The sequence below is a fragment of the Gymnoscopelus braueri genome, assembly GCF_963280865.1.
Source record: "Gymnoscopelus braueri genome assembly, chromosome: 14".
Lineage (NCBI taxonomy): Eukaryota > Metazoa > Chordata > Actinopteri > Myctophiformes > Myctophidae > Gymnoscopelus > Gymnoscopelus braueri.
In genome coordinates, this window is record NC_137619.1 from 32,346,394 (window position 1) to 32,368,097 (window position 21,704).

Here is a 21,704-nt window from a genome sequence, read left to right on the forward strand (position 1 = left end):
CAAAATCACGTTCACATACAACAAGTTCAACCTATGACATGGTTCATTCATTGCTCTGCAGGAAAAAATAGAATACAGCAAGATCAGAGAAAATGAAATAAAATATAAAAGTAAGAGATGAATAAAAAGTACGGTAGGTGGCCTAAATGTTAGAAAAAGCACTGCCAGGGCCCAGGAGGTTATACAGTAGGCTACTGTCTGTAATCAGAAGAGAACAGGTGTAATCAGAAGAGAACAGTGCAGGCTTTTCTAGAATGGTCTGTTGGGTTCAGACTGTTGTGTGTTGTGCAGACTTTGGGTAATTACCATAAGTTCACTTTTATACTATTATAATTATTTGGAGGGGGGGGTCTGTTGTAGCTATATCCGGGGAAAATATGTATATTTTTAGGTTGTATTAAACATAAACGTTGTTGTCGCAGCAATTATAACATAATTGCCAAATAACTTGCTTTTTTGTATTTTCATAAAAAAAATTACCGTATGAAATTGTAACAAGTCAGCAAATACTGTATAATACGCATATTATGCGTATTTAACTCTATGAACCCGTGAACCCGGAAGTTGTTATAGTGCTGTTTTGTTTTTTTGGTTGTCGCTGTTCTTCATGGTGTTGCCATGTCCGCTTATTATAAGCGACTTTGGGCTTATTTTTCTGTTAAGTTAATTGCTTGTTGTAAATATTGGTATTGGTAGTTGTGGGTGCCGGTTTTTAGGGGTTGTTTCTAAAGTGTAGTTGCTTATTTAGGCTTGCTGCAATTTTGTTTTATTATTATTTAAACCAGTGGTTCTCAAATATTTTCATATAAACATGAACATGTTTTGTGCCACATTTGTGTTGTTAGAATGTTTCAAAAATGTTCCAAATATTCCGCATTTTATTTCAAGAGTTTTTGAAAATAGTAGATCTATAAGCTGACAACGCGTTGCGATGTGACGCGCTGTGAGCTTGTAGATCTACTAATTTCAATTGAAGTGCTACAGTACTGTCTGTAATCAGAAGAGAACAGGTGTAATCATAAGAGAACAGTGCAGGCTTTTCTAGAATGGTCTGTTGGGTTCAGACTGGTTGCTTATTTCTCGCACAACCTGGCAACGCTGCTTCTCACCATAACGTGTGTTGTGAATGTGTTTAGGGACTGGATGGATGTCAGTGATGAGGTGATGAAAAACTAACGTGTTCATTGAAGTTTAGTCGTAGATAAACATCTCTATTATGGACATGATGTGTACACGTGCTTTAACCCTTTCATAAGATTTGAATCTAATGTGTGAAACTACATCTTTAAGAGCTGCCAAAGCTATGATGTGTTTCCTTTCCACTAGCTAGCAAACTGGCGACGGGTTGGCTAAGTTGACTTTAAAAGGCTCTTTTGGATGTTAGTTAACTAAACCATGGAGTAGATGGATAGCTTGTGTTGTTGTTAGATTAACCTAACATTGGCTGGACGGAACGATCCACGGTCCCGTGTGTCAAGAAGAATGAGCACGTCCCCTGGGAGCCGAGAAGACGGGATCCTCTCGGATAATGCAAATGTCAAAGACGACGTGAATGTCCCCAGCTGTAGCTCTGCTGGAGGAGAGAGCAGCAAACACGTGAGTTGACTGAAATACAAGACAAAGGCAAAGCTATGTGGGACTCCCTCTTTCCTTGGTGTTTGATTGATTGATGTACTTTATTTAGTAAGACATGAGAACAACAGTACATGGAAGTACAAATTCACAATACAAGGTCTACTAAACTGGAAGACTCATTAAGCACTGAGCTTGTTTAAGATGAGATCCCCATGCACACAAATCATGATGACATATAAGAGACAGACAGATATACACACACAACTATACAGAACGTCATACAATCAGCTTACAGGTTACTGGTATGAAGAGTGAAAAATATAGTATACGCCTTGATTGTGTCTAAACCCTGACATTTAACTTCACTAAAACTATGCCTAAACCTAACCATAACCTCACAAACACTATGATGCCTAACCTGCCAAAAGCCTGTCCGCCTGGGCGAAACACCGGGGAAAGGAGACTCTCCCTTCATACGTCTCACGCCTGAGACAAAAATCACTAGTGAAGATAGCAGATTTACAAGATTGCAACTCGTTGTGAGCTTGTAAGATCCACTATTTTTGAAATGGGGCTTTAGTGGTTGTGGTTGATCTGTTAAGTTCTTGTGCCATATAGTAAATCATAATAGTCAAGTAGACATTAGCCTTGATTGTGTGAAGATGGCTGCCCAACTCTCATCTCTCCTACAGGACTTGGATGTATGTTCTGGCAACAATGAAGTCAAGAGCCGTGCTGTGGTCAAATACTCAGCCGCTCCGCCTCCTACCAGCTATGCGATGCTGCAGGAGAAGACTGACCTGAAGCTGCCCCCTGCCAACTGGCTGAGAGAGAACCCTCAGCTTGGGAGTGCAGGCACCACTGTGCTAGGGTCCAGCAGCAAGAGCAAACCTTTCTCCAGGTATAACGGTAGCAATGTTTACATCAACCTAACAATCTTTGTTATGGCTTGATGATGGGTTATCTGAGTGAGCTTTGGTCCATTAAAACTTCCTTTCGATTGAAAGAGGTGGTGTACAGATTTGTCAATCCATTACCTAACTATGTAAACCATTGAATCCGTTTTCACAACGAGTCCGAGACCCACAAACCTGAATCGGTTGCATGAGTCCTGCCAGGAGGAATGGGCCAACATTCCTGCAGTGTTTGTGGAAGGCTACCTCAAGCATTTGATTCAAGTAACAGTTAAACATTTTACAAGCAATGTATGCCACCAAAATATTAGCCAAGGGTAATATATGTCAACTACTGACCCACTAGAATTCTGATATTGTGAATTGAAAGTGAAATAAATTTGTCTCTGATCATTTGTGATGAAATACATATTATTCTGGACAAAATTGATCTCCTCACTGACTTAACAAATGATGTACTGTATGCAGGACGTCTCTCGAGTTGTGATTCTTTTGAGTTTGTCTTAAGCCTAAGATGTCAAACTGTATGAGGACTTAACAGGGGGGTTACTACTAAATGCCCCCATCAAGATTGACCCACCATGTATTGGTATCTTATCTCCGCTTCTTGTAGTTTCGGGATGGCGTATGACTTCATCGACTCCATCGGGAATGACGTGGATGTGGTGTCAGACTCCGAGGTCTGTAGAGCTGTTGAATAGCAAATGCCCACTCATCACTTGATGAAAATGATCACGCACACAGAACTGAAATGATGCTTGTTTTCTTTACACCATCAGAACATCAAGAAGCTTTTGAAGATTCCCTACAGCAAGTCTCACGTCAGCATGGCTGTCCACCGCGTGGGGAGGACCTTGCTTTTGGATGAGTTAGACATTCAGGAGCTCTTCATGAGGTCCTCTCAGGTACAACTGGGCTTATCAAGACTCAAAACCTTGCTTGCTGCCCTATGAAGTTTTGCCAAGATTCAAGAGTTGATTTGGACATTTTGTGTACTAAGATGCACTTTGTATTGTATAGAGGTGCGGTGGTAGAGTGACATTTTGCTCACTTCATTCGCTCACTTCATTCAATTCAATTTATTGGTGCTGGTGTAAAGTGATGAGACGGACAACTTTCTCATTAAATCAGAACATCGTCTTAACATCAACCATCAGGTTATGATAAAAGGTCAATGTTTCAGTTGAGATCAAATTCTGACCTCAATTAATGTCTGAAACATTGACCTTTTAACGTGACCGGATGCTTAAGTAACTGAGTTAAAAGCCTGAAGCATGCTTTAACCCTTATCTTCACTATACATAGTATATATATAAGACTCTATCCTTCACCCTCTCCTGTCTGATTGTTGTTGCAGACAGGTGATTGGACCTGGCTGAAAGAGTTCTACCAGCGACTGATAGACCAAAAGTGGCAGAGGAAAAAGAAGAGTAAAGAACACTGGTATCAAAAAGCGATCCTATCAAAGTTCCTCTACTACAGGTAAGTTAATTGAATTAGCCTCACAGTGAGCAAATGGTGTGTAGTATTTAGCCGTCCTATCTGGGAGTTAGACGTACAACTTTATTTGTGAGAGACTGCATTTTCCTTGTCCCAACTCTAATAATACCGTCGCTCCATCGTTATGTCCCCTCCAGTATAAATGGTGATGGGGCTGCAGAGCCCGTAACAGAAGATCCGAATGGTGATGGGGCTGCAGAGCCCGTAACAGAAGATCCGAATGAAGGGGACGATGAGAGTGGAGCAGAGGAGTTCAGTCCTTCATGGCCAGCTACATTCACCAGCTCGGCCTCTGATTTAGAGGAATCTGAAGCTCCCAAAGAGGTAGCTAGCTACTGTAGCTCACCGTTATTGGAAATCATTAGTGGTGCAGCTAACTAGGCTCTGGAAGGAAAACAGTTGATGATTATTATCCCAACAAACCCCTGCCCTTTGCTAGCCAGCACCGCATTCATAGCCTCCCATTCCAATCAATTGAGAGATGAGCCGAGATGTTGTTGGATGGTTTCTCCGTGGCATGTTTTCTTTGTTGAGTGTGACTCTGGCTTACCACATGTCTGTTTCCACGTCTGCAGGAAAGCGATTTTGTGGACAGCGAGTTCCCATCGGGCCAAGTAGCGTCCGTCCCCAAAGAACAAAATCTCCCTACACTCTTTAATGAGGGAGAAAACAGTCAGGTAATTATAGCCTTGTAGCGCAGTTCTCTCAAGACAAGACATGACACCTCACAGGCAGGTGGATGCCATACTTGTTTGTCGTAACAATATGTATGTTTTAATACATTGGACTAATATATTTTCGGAAGAAATTGACAGACTTAGTTGACGCAGGCTTTTTTCATACATATCTCCAACTGTATCTAACAGTGATTGACCAAACTTCTGCGATAGGGTCTGAGGAACGACTTTGTTAGGAGCATCATGTGGACATTTGAGGACATCCATATGTTAGTCGGATCTAACATGCCTATCTTTGGAGGACGACGCTACCCAGCCGTCAGTCTGCGACTCAGGTTAGAACACCAAAGCATCAGTGGCCTCTGTCAACAGCATGCAGCATTACAATGTTACTGCTGTTCCACAGCAACGTTTCTAATATAACCTGATGGTTCCTTTTTTTTCTGTTTCTCTCTTTATGCCTCCCAGGGATCACAATAAACCAATCAACATTCTGACGGGTATTGACTATTGGCTGGACAATCTGATGTGCAACGTGCCAGAGCTCGTCATGTGCTTTCATGTCAATGGCATCGTTCAGGTGATCACCTATGATGGCTGCACACCACCTTAGTTATTATCATGTCATGGATGATATATTGTTTTCATATTAATGACTGTGTCATCATTTTCTCACATAATTTTTTGTTTTTAGTTGAGACGCAAAACTATTGTAATGAGCCTGTCTTCTCACAATGGGTCAATGATTTGGTAAAAACGAAATCTGATTTGGAAATGGAATGATTTGTAATCATGATTAAGATTATTTTTCGATCATTGTTCAGCCCAACTTCTCATCTGTCTGTATGTCACTGTCAGCAAATGTGTCCACCAGAGTGTGCTGAAGCAGCTCAACTATACACACCTAGGTTCTGTTGTTTACAAAATGTGTTTTATTTTTAACTGCAGAAATATGCGATGATAAGACAGTATTTGACCCCTTTCTTGTAGAAATATGAGATGATAAAGACGGAGGACATACCTGATCTGGAGCACTCCACTTTCTCCACCAGAGTGGTGAAGGACATAGCACAGAACATCCTCTCCTTCCTCAAGTCCAACTGCACCAAAGAAGGACACACCTACTGGCTCTTCAAAGGTGGGAGACAAGTCGTCAGTTATTGACTTTAGGGAAAAGGAAAACATTCAATCAGTGGCGTACCCACTGTAGAGGCAGGGCAGGCGGTCGCCTGCCCAACTAAGATCTCGCCTCCCCTAAAAAAACCAAATAACCCCAAAAGGTGTCATAGCATGCTTAATGTCCTCAAAGTCACGCATCTAACAAGCTTTGAACTGAGCAAATTGGTTTGCTCCAGAGATAATGGCCAAAACATCTTGAAAACTGACACTTTCGCCAGTTTTCGATCGCCGATTTTCGATTGAGTTGAAATGTCTTTTTTGGGGGTAATAAAGGGGGGGGGGAGTTCGCCTGCCCTAAATGTAAAACCTGGGGTTTTACACTGCATTCAATTGATCAAAATGTTCCTATCTCTCACTGAATGTGTCCTTATTGGTTGTGGTGTTTCCAGCTAGCGGCAGTGACATAGTGAAGCTCTATGACCTCACCACACTGTGTGAGGAGGCTGAAGAGGAGAAGTGTCAGAACCCATTCACCCTCCCTGTGGCCGTGCTTCTGTACAAGTATGTCTTTTCCAGCTTAACAATGCATTTTCACTCGAGGGTTTCTACAATAAGGAAACCTGCAAAGATTAGAGGAAAACAATACAGAGTTTGTGAACTTGAATGGAAATCTGCTCATAAGTTACAGTATATGCATGTATATTTAGTTTATCTTAGAAGGAGCTATGACACGGGTGACACATTTACTTTGTTGAAACGCCACTGATTGTGAGAAGTGGATGCTAGTTCGCACAGGGTGGATGCAAGTTAGAGCTTTCACATTTTGCCTGTGGTTGGCAAGTCAGCTAATTCTACAAGGATAACAGTTCCAGTCGGTTATTTCCGTTGTTTGCAGTCTATAAGCTGCTTTGGCTGCTAAGAGGTTATGTAGACTCATGAAATATCACATCCACTTGCTACTGCGGCTGCTGGCGGGTTTACAAGTTACTATAATATCTGGCAAGTCATTGATGGTTATTTAAATCTTATGAACAGAGAATGTTGCCATTGCCCCAGTTGTATTTACCATTGAGTGTTCCTTGTTATACTTCCTGTTTGTACTCTGTGTGTATAGAGTGGCCAACAATTTGATGTTGAAAGCCAGACAGAACAGGAAGCACTACGGGACAATCAGAACTCTGCTCCTAAACTGTGTCAAGCTGTTGGATCAGGAGAGGCATCCCCAGGTAAAACAACACACTGATAGACAGTAGAGATGCGCGGATGGCATCTCACGTCACCCGAATCCGCATGTACAAATTAATGATCCGCCCGTTATCCAACCGCAATAATTATATTATCCAATTTAAATATCCGCACCAACCGTTTTTCCCGTATGTCAAAATATTATTATTTTCTGGTATTCCCCGTTAGTTTTAGTATTGTCACAAAATGCATTGATTTAGCCTATGGAATGTCGATGCGTCTTTTTTTCTTTTTTTTAAACCGGTGCTGCGCTGAACATACAGAGACTCTGTGCGGCATCCAACATACAGGCATCCAACATACATGCGGCATCCAACATACAGAGCGCACTGCTCTGCTGCCAGCGCAGCATGCGCATCACCGGTTAAAAAAAAAAAAGACGCACCGACATTCCATAGGCTAAATCAATGCATTTTGTGATCACATCGCACAGAGGCTGCTCTACACACTCACACAGACACAAGCACGCAGAGATTTAGCTATTTTATGGATAGATATATTAGATGTCATTAATTTATTTACCGCAATATTTCACCCGCGGTTTATCCAATATTAATTAATAATTATATTTGATTGACCCGAATCCATCCAAACTGCGGTTAACTGCGGCAACCGCGGCTAAAACCGCGATGCGCGCATCTCTAATAGACAGCCTCTGATTTCAGTGAACAAACAGAGATGCTTCATTGCTTATTTAGACTTGGGTGTTTCTTCATTTATTGGTGATTACATTTCAATTTGTCCTACATCTTTTTGGGGGATTCTTGTTGGAACTCAACTCGTAACCGGTCCCGCTCTGTTGCTCAGATCATTGCGTCGGCCCATTACATGCTGTCGGAGCTCTTCCAGCTTGACGAGCCACCGGAGGAGGATGGAGACGAGTCGCTCCGGGCCGGCGGTTCTGAGGACAGCTACAGTGACGAGGAGGGGGAAGAGGAAGAGGACCTGCCAGACGACAGTGACGAGAACGGCTCCTGCAGCTCGTGCTCCGACCCTCCAGACGACAGCAAAGCCGTGGCTGTGATCCGCTCCGTCGAAGAGCTGTCCGTTCCCGAGAAATACACATCCACTCACCAGATCAGAGTAAGTAACTAATGTGACACTTCTGTTGCACGGCTGCTTGTTCTGGCCTCTACATGTGAAACAATTTGGATGATGTTTTGTATTAGTTTTTGTGAGGCACCAATTGCCCCTGTTTTTGAAAGGTGCTATACAAATGAAGTACGATTAGAAGCACTTTGTTCTGGGGCGCCCGCTGGCCTAGCGGTCCAGGCGCATACCACGTACGCTGGTAATCCAGCTTGACAGCGTGTCGTGGGGTTCAACTCCCGATCCCGGGGACCTTTGCTGTGTGTCTCCCCCCCATCTCTCTCCCCATTTCCTGTCAGCCTACTGTCCTATCAATAAAGGCATAAAAAGCCCACAAAAATATATATTTAAAAAAAAGCACTTTGTTCTGTTATAATAAAAAAATAAAACGATGTAATTTTTTGACTCCCTCTAGCCCAACTGTGCATTCCCTGTGTCCCACGACAAGGAAGAGAGATGCAGACACGTGCTGGGCTGTGTTCTAAAGGTTGGTCTCTGCATGGTATCAATGACAGGTCAACTATGTATAGTCATGCTAACACGTTACTGCTTCTAATAAGATGCTAATGAATTGCTGTCACACAATGGACAGGGATTGAAAGCGGTGGACGGCAGCATTAAAAAGGAGAGTGATCTTCCAGCCGCGGATCCGAACACCCCCATACCTCTCAAGTACGAAGAGAGGAGCGCAAGCGGAGCCTGCGCTGTGGAGAAGGGCATTGCTCTCCTCCTGGACAGAGGTCAGCACCTCCAGAACAAATGTGTCGGGGAACATCACCGGCCTGGGGTTGCAAAACATCATGTTTTCTATGCAGTGCACGGTGAAACAGTTAATGGATGAGTGGCGTGTGGTACACAGTTGTATAATCTGGCATTTGAGTTGATGAATTCTCATGCGTTTGGTATCCCAGATACATACATTTGTGTATAAAATATTGCTGCCAGGGCTTCCATCAATACACACAAGCACTGTTGGTTGGTTACAATGTACCAGTTTTATATTTAACTCCATATTGACCTATTTACATCTGAAGAGTTGCTTGCTTCACCGGCCCCCTCCTCAACTCTGATCTCTCCTCTCTCAACCCCGGTGGGACCCTGCAGTGGGGCCTTTCCAGGAGGACCAGAAGCACCCGAGCCGCTCTGGGATGTTCCCCGGCTCCTGGCAGCACCACATGAAGCTCCAGCTCTTCCTGAAGGCCTCGAAGGCATACTACGTCCTGTCTGACGCAGCCACCAACCTGCACAAATATGGACGCGCCCTGCGCTACATCAAACTGGCCCTGCAGTGCCACGGTCGGTGTCAACTTTAGCTCTGTTACCTGTGAAGGTTTATGGGGGAGGTCTACTCATGCATGTCAGTGTCACTGAGGGTATGAGGACGGGCAGTTACCGGACCTGTTGCAGCCAGGAACTGTAGTTTAACTGATGATGATAGCACAACTATCGATGATTTTCTTAGCGATTATTCTATGCATTCCTTTTTTGATTAGTCTGATTAACCACTTAAGTCCAGCCCAGTTTTATTCTTCATCGTATCCATCTACAAGCTCACAATGCGATGCAGATCACAACCAGTTCTGAGCTTGTAAATCTGCTATTTTAGCAGTTTTGGAAGGACAAAAAAGTGTCACATATAATGACAAGGGGGGAAAAGAAAAATCCTATTTTCCCTCAAATTAGTTAAAGTGCATTATTTATGATCAATTAAATCAATTAGTTTAACTTTTACACCCTTACATTGAAGCAAAAGGCGAAATAACATACTTGGGTAGCACAGACTTGGAATAAACCCCAACGTTCTAGCTTAAAACTTTCCTCCTCAGGTTTCATATAATGCTTATATGTGGCAAAATTGGGGAGGGGGGGGGGTTGAGCTGTTCTTACGATCTTCTCTCTTTGATGGGTCCTCCAGATGCCTACTGCTCAGTGAGCAACACCCTGCAGCCGCCGGTGCTGCTGTTCCACAGCCAGTGCCTGTCACTTTGTGGGGACATCCAGCTGATGTTGGCCCAGAACGCCAGCAACAGGGCAGCCTACCTGGAGGAGTACAGCTACCAGACTAAAGAGGACCAGGAGGTCCTGCACAGCCTGCACCGGGAGTGCAGCTGCCAGGGTCAGTCACGCTACACACATACATCTGAAAGTCTTTTGTGCCAGGGACTCCCCGAATAGAAGATTTATGAATGAAAAATGAATAAAGGTCCTTACACACCGGGGCGATTCTTTTCATGCGAATAATGTTTTTTTTAAAAACCTTATAAAGTCAATGCAAGCTTACATGGAGCGAAAAAGCAAAGCGAAAAAGCGTCTTTTAATTATTCTGAACGAGTCAGAATTTTGCGTATATTCGCATATTCGCCGGTGTGTAACCGCCTTAATAGCGGCTGTGCGAGCTTGTAGATCTGCTATTTTTGAATAACCAACATATAAAATGGATAAAGTGGTTCAAATGGTTGTGATGCTGCATTAACTATTTTGCTGGGGACCCCCTGGAATCCCCCCCAAGGACCCCTGGCTGGGGTCCCCCCCGGACCCCATTTTTACACGCTTAGAGTTACAGACCTGTAAGCCCATTTTGAGAACCACTGCACGATACGGTACGCACATAGGCCTGAAATCCAACATAGTTTTCTGTCTTTCATGTGATATCTTTGAAGACAAATATTCGATAGAATTGTTATTAGTTTTTATTTATCTCATTTTAAATGGAAAATTGCTCTTGCTTGAATACGTCCTGATAATGTCAGTTTTTCCTGTTGTCTTGACCCAGTGAAAAGTGTGGGATTTTTCATTTAATTCATCCATTTGCGTCGTAAGAGGCACCGGTTAAAACGTCTGTCCCAACCTGTCTCACCGTTTAACTTTTTGATTTAATAAACACACTTTTATTTTCCTACTGGGAGAGTGTAGTCCTGCGTTCCTACAAAAATGTACTTTTATTTTAGGCAGCACCTCTTCTCCGGTTGTTTGAGCACGAACCTCTCCTGGATCTCATGTCCGGTGCTCTCAATGCGTCTTGGCAGCACAATGTGTTGTGAGCTTGTAGATCAGCTATTTTAGGTGTGCGACACCCACACGCAACTAAGTATGACTCAGGCTAGGGCTGCAACCATTGATTTTCTTATAGATTACTCGAGATGCTTTTTTAAATACTTCTTAAATACTTTTTTTAATCGACAAACAAATTCCAATAGATCTTTTTGTAATTGACTAAATAGATTTCTCATTAACAATTTAAGACCTATTTATAGTTTGTCGTACAACAGTATCATGCAAAAACTGAGAAAATAGCCAATCTACAAGCTCACAACACGTCGCATCGCGACACGTGGGCTTGTAGAGCTGCTATTTTATGTATCCATGAAACGTTTTGGGGCATAAAAGGGGCAAATTGAAATTATTTCCCCCAAAATCGATTATCTTATTTTCTATAAGCGATTGATTAGTTTAATTAACTATCGCAGCCTTAACTCAAGTTTCGCCTTCTACCCATCAGCCTTCAACATGGCCGCAGACTTGGCCACAGACCCAGAGTACCAGCTATTTGTCAGCAGCAAGTGCTACGAAGCAGCCAGTGACCTGCTCACCTCCGGGGTTGTGAAGGACCACGGACCGGAACAGCTGGCTCAGGTGCTGAGGAGGCTGGGCAACATACGTAACGAGATTGGGGTATACTACATGAACCAGGCAGCAGCCATGCAGACCGAGAAGGAAGGTACTGTAGAGAGACATACCATGATTCTAATATGAATAATTGTGATGGTTAACGATCGTTTATTGCATCCAGCACAAATATATCATTTCTCAACCTGTCATCGATACTTGAGCTCAGTTGTGTTCAACTCGGGTCCAAGAGACCACGAACAGATTGCATTTAGTGGTGTCTCGGGTCTAAATTAGTACCAGATTAACAAGTCTGAAATCCAGAAGTTCTCGTGGTCCCCAGCCAGGACTGGAGCTGCGAACCACCCATTAGTTTACCCCTCTCACCTATATGCTGCTCCCCTCCTCCAGTGAAAACGGCAGTGTCTGTGGCAGAGCAGGAGCTGTGGAAGAAGAGCTTTGCCTGCTTTGAGAAGGGCATGAAGGACTTTGAGGCGATCCAGGACAACACCAACATGGCTCTGCTGCTGTGTAACACAGGCAGGCTGATGAGGATCTGTGCCCAGGCCCACTGTGCTGTCACTGCTGACCAGAGCAGAGGGGAGTTCTCCCCTGAAGAGGCTCTTTACTACAATAAGGTACCATGCCTGTGTCATTTTTAGATTTCTTTGGCTATTCAAAATAGCAGATATACAGTACAAGCTCATAGCGCGGCACTGAGTACCGCACTACGAGCTTGTAGATCTGCAAAGTATGAAATATGAATAAAGTGGTTACACAGATGTGTTCCCGGTTTAAATGGGTTAATACATTTGTAATGTAAAAAAAAAAGTGCAGTAGATGAGTACTGTCAAAACAGTGAAGCACACCATTATCAGACTTTCCTGCACACTTTTGTCCTTCGACTTACTTCGTTCCTTGTATATTGTATTTCCCTCCATCTCCTCTCTCTCTTTTTTAATCCAAAAATCTATTTTCTTGATTTTTTCCCCCCCAGGCCATCGACTATTACCTACGGGCTATGAAGTCATTGGCCAGCAGGGGGAGCCAGCCGGCTGTGTGGGACAGTGTGAACTGGGAGCTGTCTACCACCTACTTCACCCTGGCCACTCTGCTGCAGGACTACGCCCCACTATCCCGCAAGGCCCAGGAGCAGGTAACTGTTCACCAGTCCTGCGAGAAGCTCTGTTCTGTTGTTGAATCAACAAAGGGAGCGCTTCCTTGCTATGGGGACTTGTTTCCATTGTGGTCCTATGTATTGAATTCATCAGCATAGCATAAAAATAACAATAATACATGTCATCAACAAATACAAAACATACCACCTTTCTATGGGAAAATGCATTTATCCCCCCTTGTGGTCTCCTGATAGATGACCTAGGATCAATAGTGGCACATAACAAATGTTGTGGTAAAACAAATATCACAAACAATCAGGTACAAAAAAACAACAACAATGTGTTTAAACCTAATCGGAGGTCTGTTGTTGGACAAACAAAAATGTGTCTGGTTATCCGTTTTTTTTATCTGGTTTGGTGTCCAATGTAAAACTTGCCTACTCGGTAAGGTCTTTCTGTTATGTTTTCTTTGAATTATGTTTCTATTTTTTCAAATGATACTAGAATTTAATACATCGACTTTCCAACTGATTAGAATTCAATATTTGACCATTTCAAAATGTGCTTACATTATAACCACATGAACCCTAGTGTCCATATTCTATCTGGGCATGTCATAATAAGCGAACGTTGGTGAAAATAGCGGATCTACAAGCTCACAATGCTTCACAGCTCGGTGTGAGCGTGTAGGTGTGCTATTTTAAGCGAATAATTTTGGAGTAGAGGGGAAATAGTAGAGGACCAAGTACAGAAGCCCAGGGAACCCTGGTCATCTTAATCTATAGGGTTTATATGGTTGCATTTTGAGGTCATTTTCTATACATGAGAGTAAACTTGACTCTGAACTTTAACAAAATATCAGCACGTTTCTGCAGGACACGGATAACAAATCCTGCATCCAAATTGGGAGCAATTCAATATGCAACTATCCTGTGCTTTTATTGAGAGTTATGTTGTGTCAGTAAATAAATTATTACAGCTTGCCCTGTAATAACACATTACAATCACTGTGTGTGTGTTGTCAGATTGAGCGGGAAGTGACGGAGGCCATGATGAAGTCACTGAAGTTCTGTGACCTGCAGACGGAGTCTGCTCGCCAGCCGCTCTACCAGTACAGAGCCGCCACCATTCACCACCGCCTGGCCTCCATGTACCACAGCTGCTTCCGCAACCAGGTGAAAAAAATTATAAAGATCAGTGATTCTCAACCTGTGGGCCGGGGGACCACTGTTGGGCCACGAGGGTATTGCAAGTGAGCCCCCAAATACCTGGCAAAACACGAAGATCTTTAAAGGTTTCATGACGTTCAGTTTTACCACACATTAAAAGTCTTTGTCATGGTGCTTCAAACGTGTATAGAAAGTTTTAACAAAAAAATCCACTCCATTGATCCATGGCAGGTGTTTTTTTCTCACATTTCTAAAGCCTTTTCAACTACAATGAAAAAATAAATCTTTGCCTGCGGGTGTCGCTGGTGAGGGATTTTGCCTGTCAATCATCGCCTCTACTCCGCCCCCCCCAAAGGAAAGGATAGGGGAGGGGAGGGGCGAGGAGGAGAGTGGGTGGGATTAATCGGCTGTGACCTCACTGCCGAAGGGCCAAGCTCAGATTACTTTTCAGCCTAATTATTCAGAAAACCCCAGACCACAGAAAATCCACTGAATGTTCAAAGTTCAGATTTTTTGGGTGTAATTGAGGTCATAAAACCCCCAAAAAAAACATTAAAAATAAAAAAGTGAAAATGAATGTCATAGAACCTTTAAGCTCATGACATGTTGTGACGCGTGGTGATGTTATTTCCGCTATTGTTGAAAATGCCAGGTTGAGTGTTTAACAAGGAAAATAAACGCAATGGCAAAAGATACAGTATAATAATGGGTTAAGAGTCGCTAGAAAATGCAAAATAATATTTATGATAAAACATACACAGCACAAAAATAAAAACTGGGAAGATATACATTTTTCAAGGGGACAAGCAGAATTGTAAAGAGCTGGCCATTTTAAGTTGAGCTTGAAGTTGACCTTCTCCGGATGTTATGTGTGCTTCTGTTTGTGTATGTTGTTCGTGCTAGGTGGGGGATGAGCACTTGAGGAAACAACATCGTAGCTTGGCGGAGCTGCATTACAGCAAGGCTGTGCGCTTGTTCCTCAGCCTGAAAGATGCACCGTGCGAACTGCTTCGCACCCTGCTGGAGAGGGTAGCCTTCACAGAGTTCACTATGGCTGGTCAGTTACCATACTAAACCTCAGTCACATCGCCATCCACAAGAACACAGAAACAACAACAAAAAAACACTTAGGCCAAATGTGATGGGACATAAGTTAGCATTGAGGGCTGGTGCAACCCAGCAAAAACATTTCACAACTGACACAGCACTACTAACAAAATGTAAAGTGCATTAAAAATATAATTTATTATTATTATTACAATCGCCTAATCGTAATTATTTGAGATAATCGCAATTATTTGTCATGATAGTTTCCATGTTAACTCATTGAGTCCCATTAACGTGTTTCACGTGTTTTAGCGCTATGGTGCAATGTGCCATTAACGTGTTTCACGTGTTTTTGAAAAAAATAGAAAAAGAAAATTGGCTTTTGAAGCCAAGATATCATTATCTGAAGATCTGCAGCTGCATCCACTCCTTGTTTAACTTATAACTGAAAAAGGCTGTATCTCGCTTCCTAAGCACTTTTTTTTTACTTTTTTAAAAAAAAAAATCGTAATGGCCAGAAATAGATATTAATAATTTGGGCACTCAATGAATTAAAATGTTCATACAGCTCTTGTAGATCATTCATTTTAATTATTCATACATTTAATTGTCATTTCTTTGTATATTTGTCATATCCTAACCTGTCCTTTTTTTTTTTTCAAATCCTAAAAGACAAACAGAAATGTTTTGATTTATATATCCCAGTGTTCAGATACAAAAACACAATTAAATCATGAATCGCAGTCATTTGTATGGCAATTCATCAACTAAAAGTTTGTGAACATAAATTCAGCCACTTCACAGACTTGACTCAGACCAGTGTCTAGACGAAATTTTGAAGACCCAGGTCCCAGAGTTCAGTGAGTCTGTTGGAGGAGTATGATGTATGACCTACTTCACACAAAACTATTCTGCCTTGCCTACATGAGTGCAGCAGCATAGGCGTTTATATCCTCCAATTGACCATATTCACATGGTGGCCATTTTTCTCTTACGTCATCCCAACCAAGTATGACATAAGAGCTAAATTGACGGCATGCAAATACATTCAAAAGCATCTAACACACGTGGTGTCTTACTACAGGCCAGAGCAGCAGTGGGGCAAAGCTGAAGACCCTGACGGGCGCCCTGGAGATCATGACAGAGACTCACTACGCCTTCCAGCTCATCCATAACGAACTGCTGGAGGAGCCTGAGGTAGGCCTAGTTCTTAGAGAGACTATCCAACGCACATTACATAAATCATTTTTTGTTCTCACATGAAAGGCCTCTGTCACATTTTGCTCCAGCAAATTTCACAAACCCTGCCCCCATCGCTGGGATTTTTTTAACATCACTTGACAACAAAGCAGGCGCGCTGACAGCAAGGCCTTGAAGGTCGTGAGGTGCACCCGGGCAATTCGCCAGGCAAGCGAGTGGCCGCGACAAACAGCCGATTGCTCACACACTGTCCGAGTTGGCAAGCTGTAATGGATGGATTAGGTTATCACCTGTTTTGAAATTGCACACACAGTAACACTTGACAATGACATGCGCATTTAGCTAGCTAACATTACCAGGCTGGCTAGCTAGTTGCATAATGGTTACAGACTGGCTGCAAGCAGGTGCTTCCACCCATTGTAGGGGGAGGACAGCGTAGCCAAAACGATGGGGGTGTGGTTTTTGCAATTTGTGGGTGAAAAGGGCATACACAACTGTTCACTCATCACCTCCTTTCCTTCTCTCCCCATCTGCAGTTGAAGATGTCAGACCCGGCTGAGCAAACAGAGTCTGCTGAAGGTGCTGTCGCCACAGGACTGAACCTCCAGGAAGTGATGAAGTTGATCGGAGTATTTGAGCCGAGTTTCTCCTTCTTGCTGCTGCAGCTGGTCAAGCTGATGACGGCTGTGAAGCGCAAACCAAGGTGAGAAACAATGTGCCTGTCTTGGTGTATCAACCTTTACAAGGTTGTGCCTCTTGCAAGTTTTCACAGTGCTCTATTTGCTGAAGTGACTCTTGCCTCATTCAGCATGGGTGACCCCTGATCTGTGTGTGTGTGTGTGTGTGTGTGTGTGCGCGCATTTGACAGCAATAAGGATGAGGAGCTGCTGAAGACCTATAAGAATGTGTACTCCAAGCTGCTGCGCGCCGAGAAGAATGCACCGCTCCTCAAGCGCATCGAGCACTACCTGGAGCTCCTGCAGCAGCTGACACCGCCTAAGGAGACAGGGGCACCGTGCTCGTGATGAATGGAGACGAGAGCAACAATGAACACTCAGGAGTTCCAATCTGACCTTCACCACCAAGCCCCATCCCCAGACGGAGGATCCCACGCAATGGCAAGGCATTGTCTTAGAACCAAGTGGAGGTTGCTAGTTCTTTGAGACAATGAGTAGTTTGTCAACATCTACGCACCTCATCTGGAAAGTAGTTCTTCTTCATGGAGCTACTGTAACTCTCAGGCTAGTCGACACACCCAATAGCAATGTCAAAGCAATTTGACCGGCCGTGCCTTTTTGAAATGTTACGATACAATTAATGTTTTCTAATACTATTTTGAAGTTGTACTTTTTTGTGTTTGTTTTGTAAAAAAAAAAAAAAAAAACCTAAAGAAAGTATTTGCCTTGCTTGCTACCCAAACTGGTATGGGCTAAATTCACAGGAGACAAACTAACTAGCATGGATCTACTTGGATGATGACATTTGATTGCAATTCTATTTAGGTGTTTTTGATATTCAGTAACACCAATAATGCTGTGAAGAAAAAAAGAGTGACTGATGACTGTCAAGTGCTGAGGTTGTATAAGCTCAAATATGATACAGTATATGCGGTTTTATTTTTAATTATTCTTTTGGCGACAATGTGCAATAGCCAGGCAATGTTGAATATAGATTATATCCTGAGCGGCTAGTTTGTCCGCATTGCTGTATGGTAGAATGTGAATTTATGGCAGCATGTTTGCTGTGACATAAAATAAACACTATAAAACTTGATGCAGTGTTCTTTTTGTCTACGGGCCTTTCAACAAGCACTCTGCCTGACAGACGGAAATTAAAAGATGCATTGTACTGCTGTGAGATTAAATGTGTTTGCGCTGTTGATAACACTGGAGACAAATGGCACACGCATAACTTTAAGTTGTTTTTTGTTGACAGCTGTTTTAGTTTGGTAATCTCATTTTTATTGAAGCATTTGATTTTCCATTTAGTTAAGAAGTTTTGTTATCGTTTTCCATAATCAATATGGTGACTACAATAAAACAAATGGTTCAAAAGTAAAGCAGTCTTAGTTGTTTGTTGAGCTTCGAACCTAGAACCTTCAGTAAACCCCTACCTTATCTATTGAACCATGCTGGCAAGGAAGATGCAAGCGAGAACGAAATACTTTTAGAATTTAGAATGTTGATGTAGAGTGAAAATGTGCCTAACGGGAGTCTTGAACCCCACATCATTGGATTACATACCCAAGTCTCATCTCCTATGCCACAGACACATGAAAGTTGTGGACGATAACTAAACACTTCAGCTCATTATGATAAAGTTGCACAGTGAAAATCTTCTAGAGTGAAAATGCTCCTTACGGTGGTCTTGAACCCCAAATCTTTGATTTACTAACCGAAGTCATATCTCTCATGCCACAACACATGAAAGGTATTGGTGATAACAAAACACTTGAACGACTTCACCCATTTTCAACTTATCTTCATATAACTGGTCCTCACTATGCTCATTGACAATGCTAATTTTATAAGATGGTTTTTGTTTACTCACTCAGTGTCTCAGAGGAGTGCTGTGGACAGTTCAGAAACCCGCCTGCCAGTGGCATCACTGATGGGGAATCCAAGCTAATAGAAACTGCAGGCTTTCTATTCCTGGAAAGTTAGCATGATATGGAAGCCATTGTTCTCGCGTTAATACAAAATTAAATTACTATTTTGAAATTTTGTTTGAAGAAAAAAAAAACCTGCTTAAAGATGTTACTGGTAGGCGGGTTACTGAACTGTCCACAGCCCTCCTCTGAGAGACCGAACGAGTAGGAACAAATGGTAAACTTTTTAACACAAACATTCTGGACCTGGGACCAGAAGACTTGATCCATACTTGAAGGGAAAATTATTATTATTATTTTGCAACAATGTGAAATAACCAGGTAACATTGAATAGAGATTCTATCCTGAGTGGTTTTTATGTCCGCATTGCTGTATGGTAGAATTTGAATATGGCAGCATGTTTGCTGTGACTAAAAAAAATGTGTAGTGTTCTTTTAGGCACTCAGCCTAACAGACAGAAAATAAAAGATGCAATGTAACAGCTGTGAGACTAAATGTGTTTGCTCTTTTGATAACACACTGGGACAAATGGCACTTCCATAACTTTAAGGACAATCATTTTGCTAACTGATATACTGTTGTGTATTGGTGGAAAAAACGTTAAATAGGACTTGAAATAATGGAATACTTGAGATTACATTTAAATACATAACTACAACTGTTGGTTTGGATGGTTCTGGGTCAAAATGTAGCTCCGTAAAGCAAGTCATTATGTAAGGCCAGGCTTGCATTGATTCATTGGGTCTGCATTGTATCATTCTCAAATGCTGGGCCAGTTAAAAGGTCACATGGTGTTAGTGAACTGGGTCACCCCACCCCAACACAGCAATATCCACACCAGATGGAGCCGCAGGCATTCCCCAACTGTCCCTTTACCCTCGGTAATCTGACTGCGCCAACCACTGGTAGGCTATAGCAGAGCAGATTGAGGGAATGTGATGAAAGAGGGAAGATACCAGGAGCATTAGCTAAAAGTGAACCAAATCTCTGTTTGAAGAGCCTGGAGGCACTCTCCCCCAGGGGAAAATTAAATGAATGTGAACCTGTGAACTGCTACATTTCTGAATCTGGTGCATTTTTAATTTAGCTAAGGTTACTAAGCTAGACAAAATGGAGACAAATACCGATGCACTGTGAAAGTAAATATGCTAACATTAAATACAAATGTTGGCAATAGACTTGAACAGAAATATTGCTCACATATTCCAATATACCGTAGGGAAAAGTACCAATGTCGTCTAATATACTGATGTTCTAAAAAACTACTGTATGCAGCGTTGACAAGTGGGTTACAGTGGTGTAACTACAGTTCTATCAGTGAACAGAGAGCACCTCAGGGCTTCCATCAGGTGATAACATCCGCTGCAGCAATCATCGTAAAGCTCAAAACTATTCTTGTCCGCCAATCAGAATGAGGTATTCCCTACATAAGACGGTGCCTGCCCTCATTTTGTCCTTCCAAAGAGCCACATTTCAGACATTATAAGAGGATGTGGTTATACCACACAGTAACCAACTTTTTTCTATTCACTGACTAGAAGATGAAAAAGTTGTGCATTACATACACATTATATATACACACACACACACACACACATCATTATATTTACACAACATATTGTATATGTATACATACAGGCATATATATACGTATGCATGTATGTATGTATATGTCACAGGGTGTTTGGAGAGCCAGGGTGATTGAAGACAGAGCGCTTGTTTTTAGGCACGGGGCTTCGGGGCGATGCGGGGCTTTTCGAGACAGGGTTTATTAGCGAGGCTCGTGAGGAGGAGGAGGAGGACGGCGCTGCGATGCGGGGGGTTATTACGCGAGGCTCGCGAGGAAGAGGAGCCTCCTCCTCCTCCTCCTCCTCCTCGCGTTTTAAACCGTCCCGTCCTCTCCTTCTCTCCTTCTCCTCCGAGGAGGAGGAGGAGAAGGAGAGCGCGGAGAGGCGGGGCTTTGATGCGCCGACGGAGAGTGGAGACCTGTCTTTTGTTGTTCCCCCCCACATAGCAACCATAATATCTATGAGGGGAACGCTGAACACGCGTTCACACGCACGGCGCGCCGACTTAGTGGAGCTTGAGGCCGAGGAAGTGCGCCCTCGCGCCTCCGGGCGCGAGTGCCCGCACTGACCGGCCGACGCTCCACTAGTCGACTCAGCGCCGTTTGATTTGTAAACCGATAGGGACAGAATAGTTCTTTTCATGGATCACTGTGTGTGTGTGTGTGTGTGTGTGTGTGTGTGTGTGTGTGTGTGTGTGTGTGTGTGTGTCAGGGAGAAACTAAAACAAAAGCCAGCAGAACACAATAAAAGTATCTTAACAGTCCATTGAAAGCATGTGCGCGTGTGCGTGCGCGCACGCGCGTGTGTGTGTGTGACTGTGTGTGTGTGTGTGGTAGCGGCCATATATGCTTGTGCACAAGCCTGGCTTGTGGCTCCCTCTAGTGTCTAGTGTTGCTTCTACAGAATTGCTGGGTGGGTGGTAAAAACGAGCGAGCCTTCTTCAATCACCCTGGTTCTCCATTCACCCTGTAACATATATACAGCGAGAGAGAGAGAGAGAGAGAGAAGCATGTTTCAATGCCTGAATAACAGGAAATCTAACTTCCCTGCACCCCTTTATACACCTTTTGCTATAAGGCCTGACCCCTACTAGTTCTTGATCTATTCAACTATCAAGACATCATGCTGACAGACTTTGACTCTTGAGAAATTAAAGTTTTGATAACAGACCATGCAACCGCAATTATGACCTAGTAACCAGGCTAAAAAGGTGAACTACAGTAGTATGGTCATCAAGCATTTAACAGCATTTAACAAAGTATTGCAGG

The 21,704-nt window shown here is 42.9% G+C and overlaps 1 protein-coding gene and 1 long non-coding RNA gene across 3 annotated transcripts; one reads left to right on the forward strand and one right to left on the reverse strand.

The window, feature by feature from the left end:
• The first annotated feature begins 1,120 nt into the window (after positions 1–1,120).
• edrf1 (erythroid differentiation regulatory factor 1) lies at positions 1,121–18,032 on the forward strand. 2 transcript variants are annotated; one of them, XM_080450476.1, is made up of 26 exons: positions 1,121–1,596; positions 2,268–2,476; positions 3,103–3,169; positions 3,269–3,394; positions 3,847–3,971; positions 4,127–4,173; positions 4,204–4,313; positions 4,565–4,666; positions 4,880–5,001; positions 5,135–5,246; positions 5,657–5,804; positions 6,235–6,346; positions 6,900–7,011; positions 7,838–8,113; positions 8,535–8,606; positions 8,712–8,859; positions 9,224–9,415; positions 10,035–10,235; positions 11,619–11,837; positions 12,137–12,363; positions 12,723–12,881; positions 13,869–14,018; positions 14,916–15,069; positions 16,144–16,256; positions 16,796–16,962; positions 17,128–18,032. In XM_080450476.1, the coding sequence occupies exons 1-26, from the start codon at positions 1,483–1,485 to the stop codon at positions 17,282–17,284; spliced, it is 3,741 nt and encodes a 1,246-aa protein (XP_080306602.1). In that variant the 5' UTR covers positions 1,121–1,482; the 3' UTR covers positions 17,285–18,032. The 2 variants fall into 2 exon arrangements, with proteins under 2 accessions (XP_080306602.1, XP_080306601.1); XM_080450475.1 differs by having other exon boundaries at positions 4,127–4,313.
• On the reverse strand, positions 14,009–14,940 carry LOC308101122. The gene is made up of 3 exons (XR_013934490.1): positions 14,866–14,940; positions 14,601–14,732; positions 14,009–14,129 (listed from the first exon to the last, which is right to left on the reverse strand). It is a non-coding gene; the product is annotated as an uncharacterized lncRNA (long non-coding RNA).
• Positions 18,033–21,704: the final 3,672 nt, after the last annotated feature.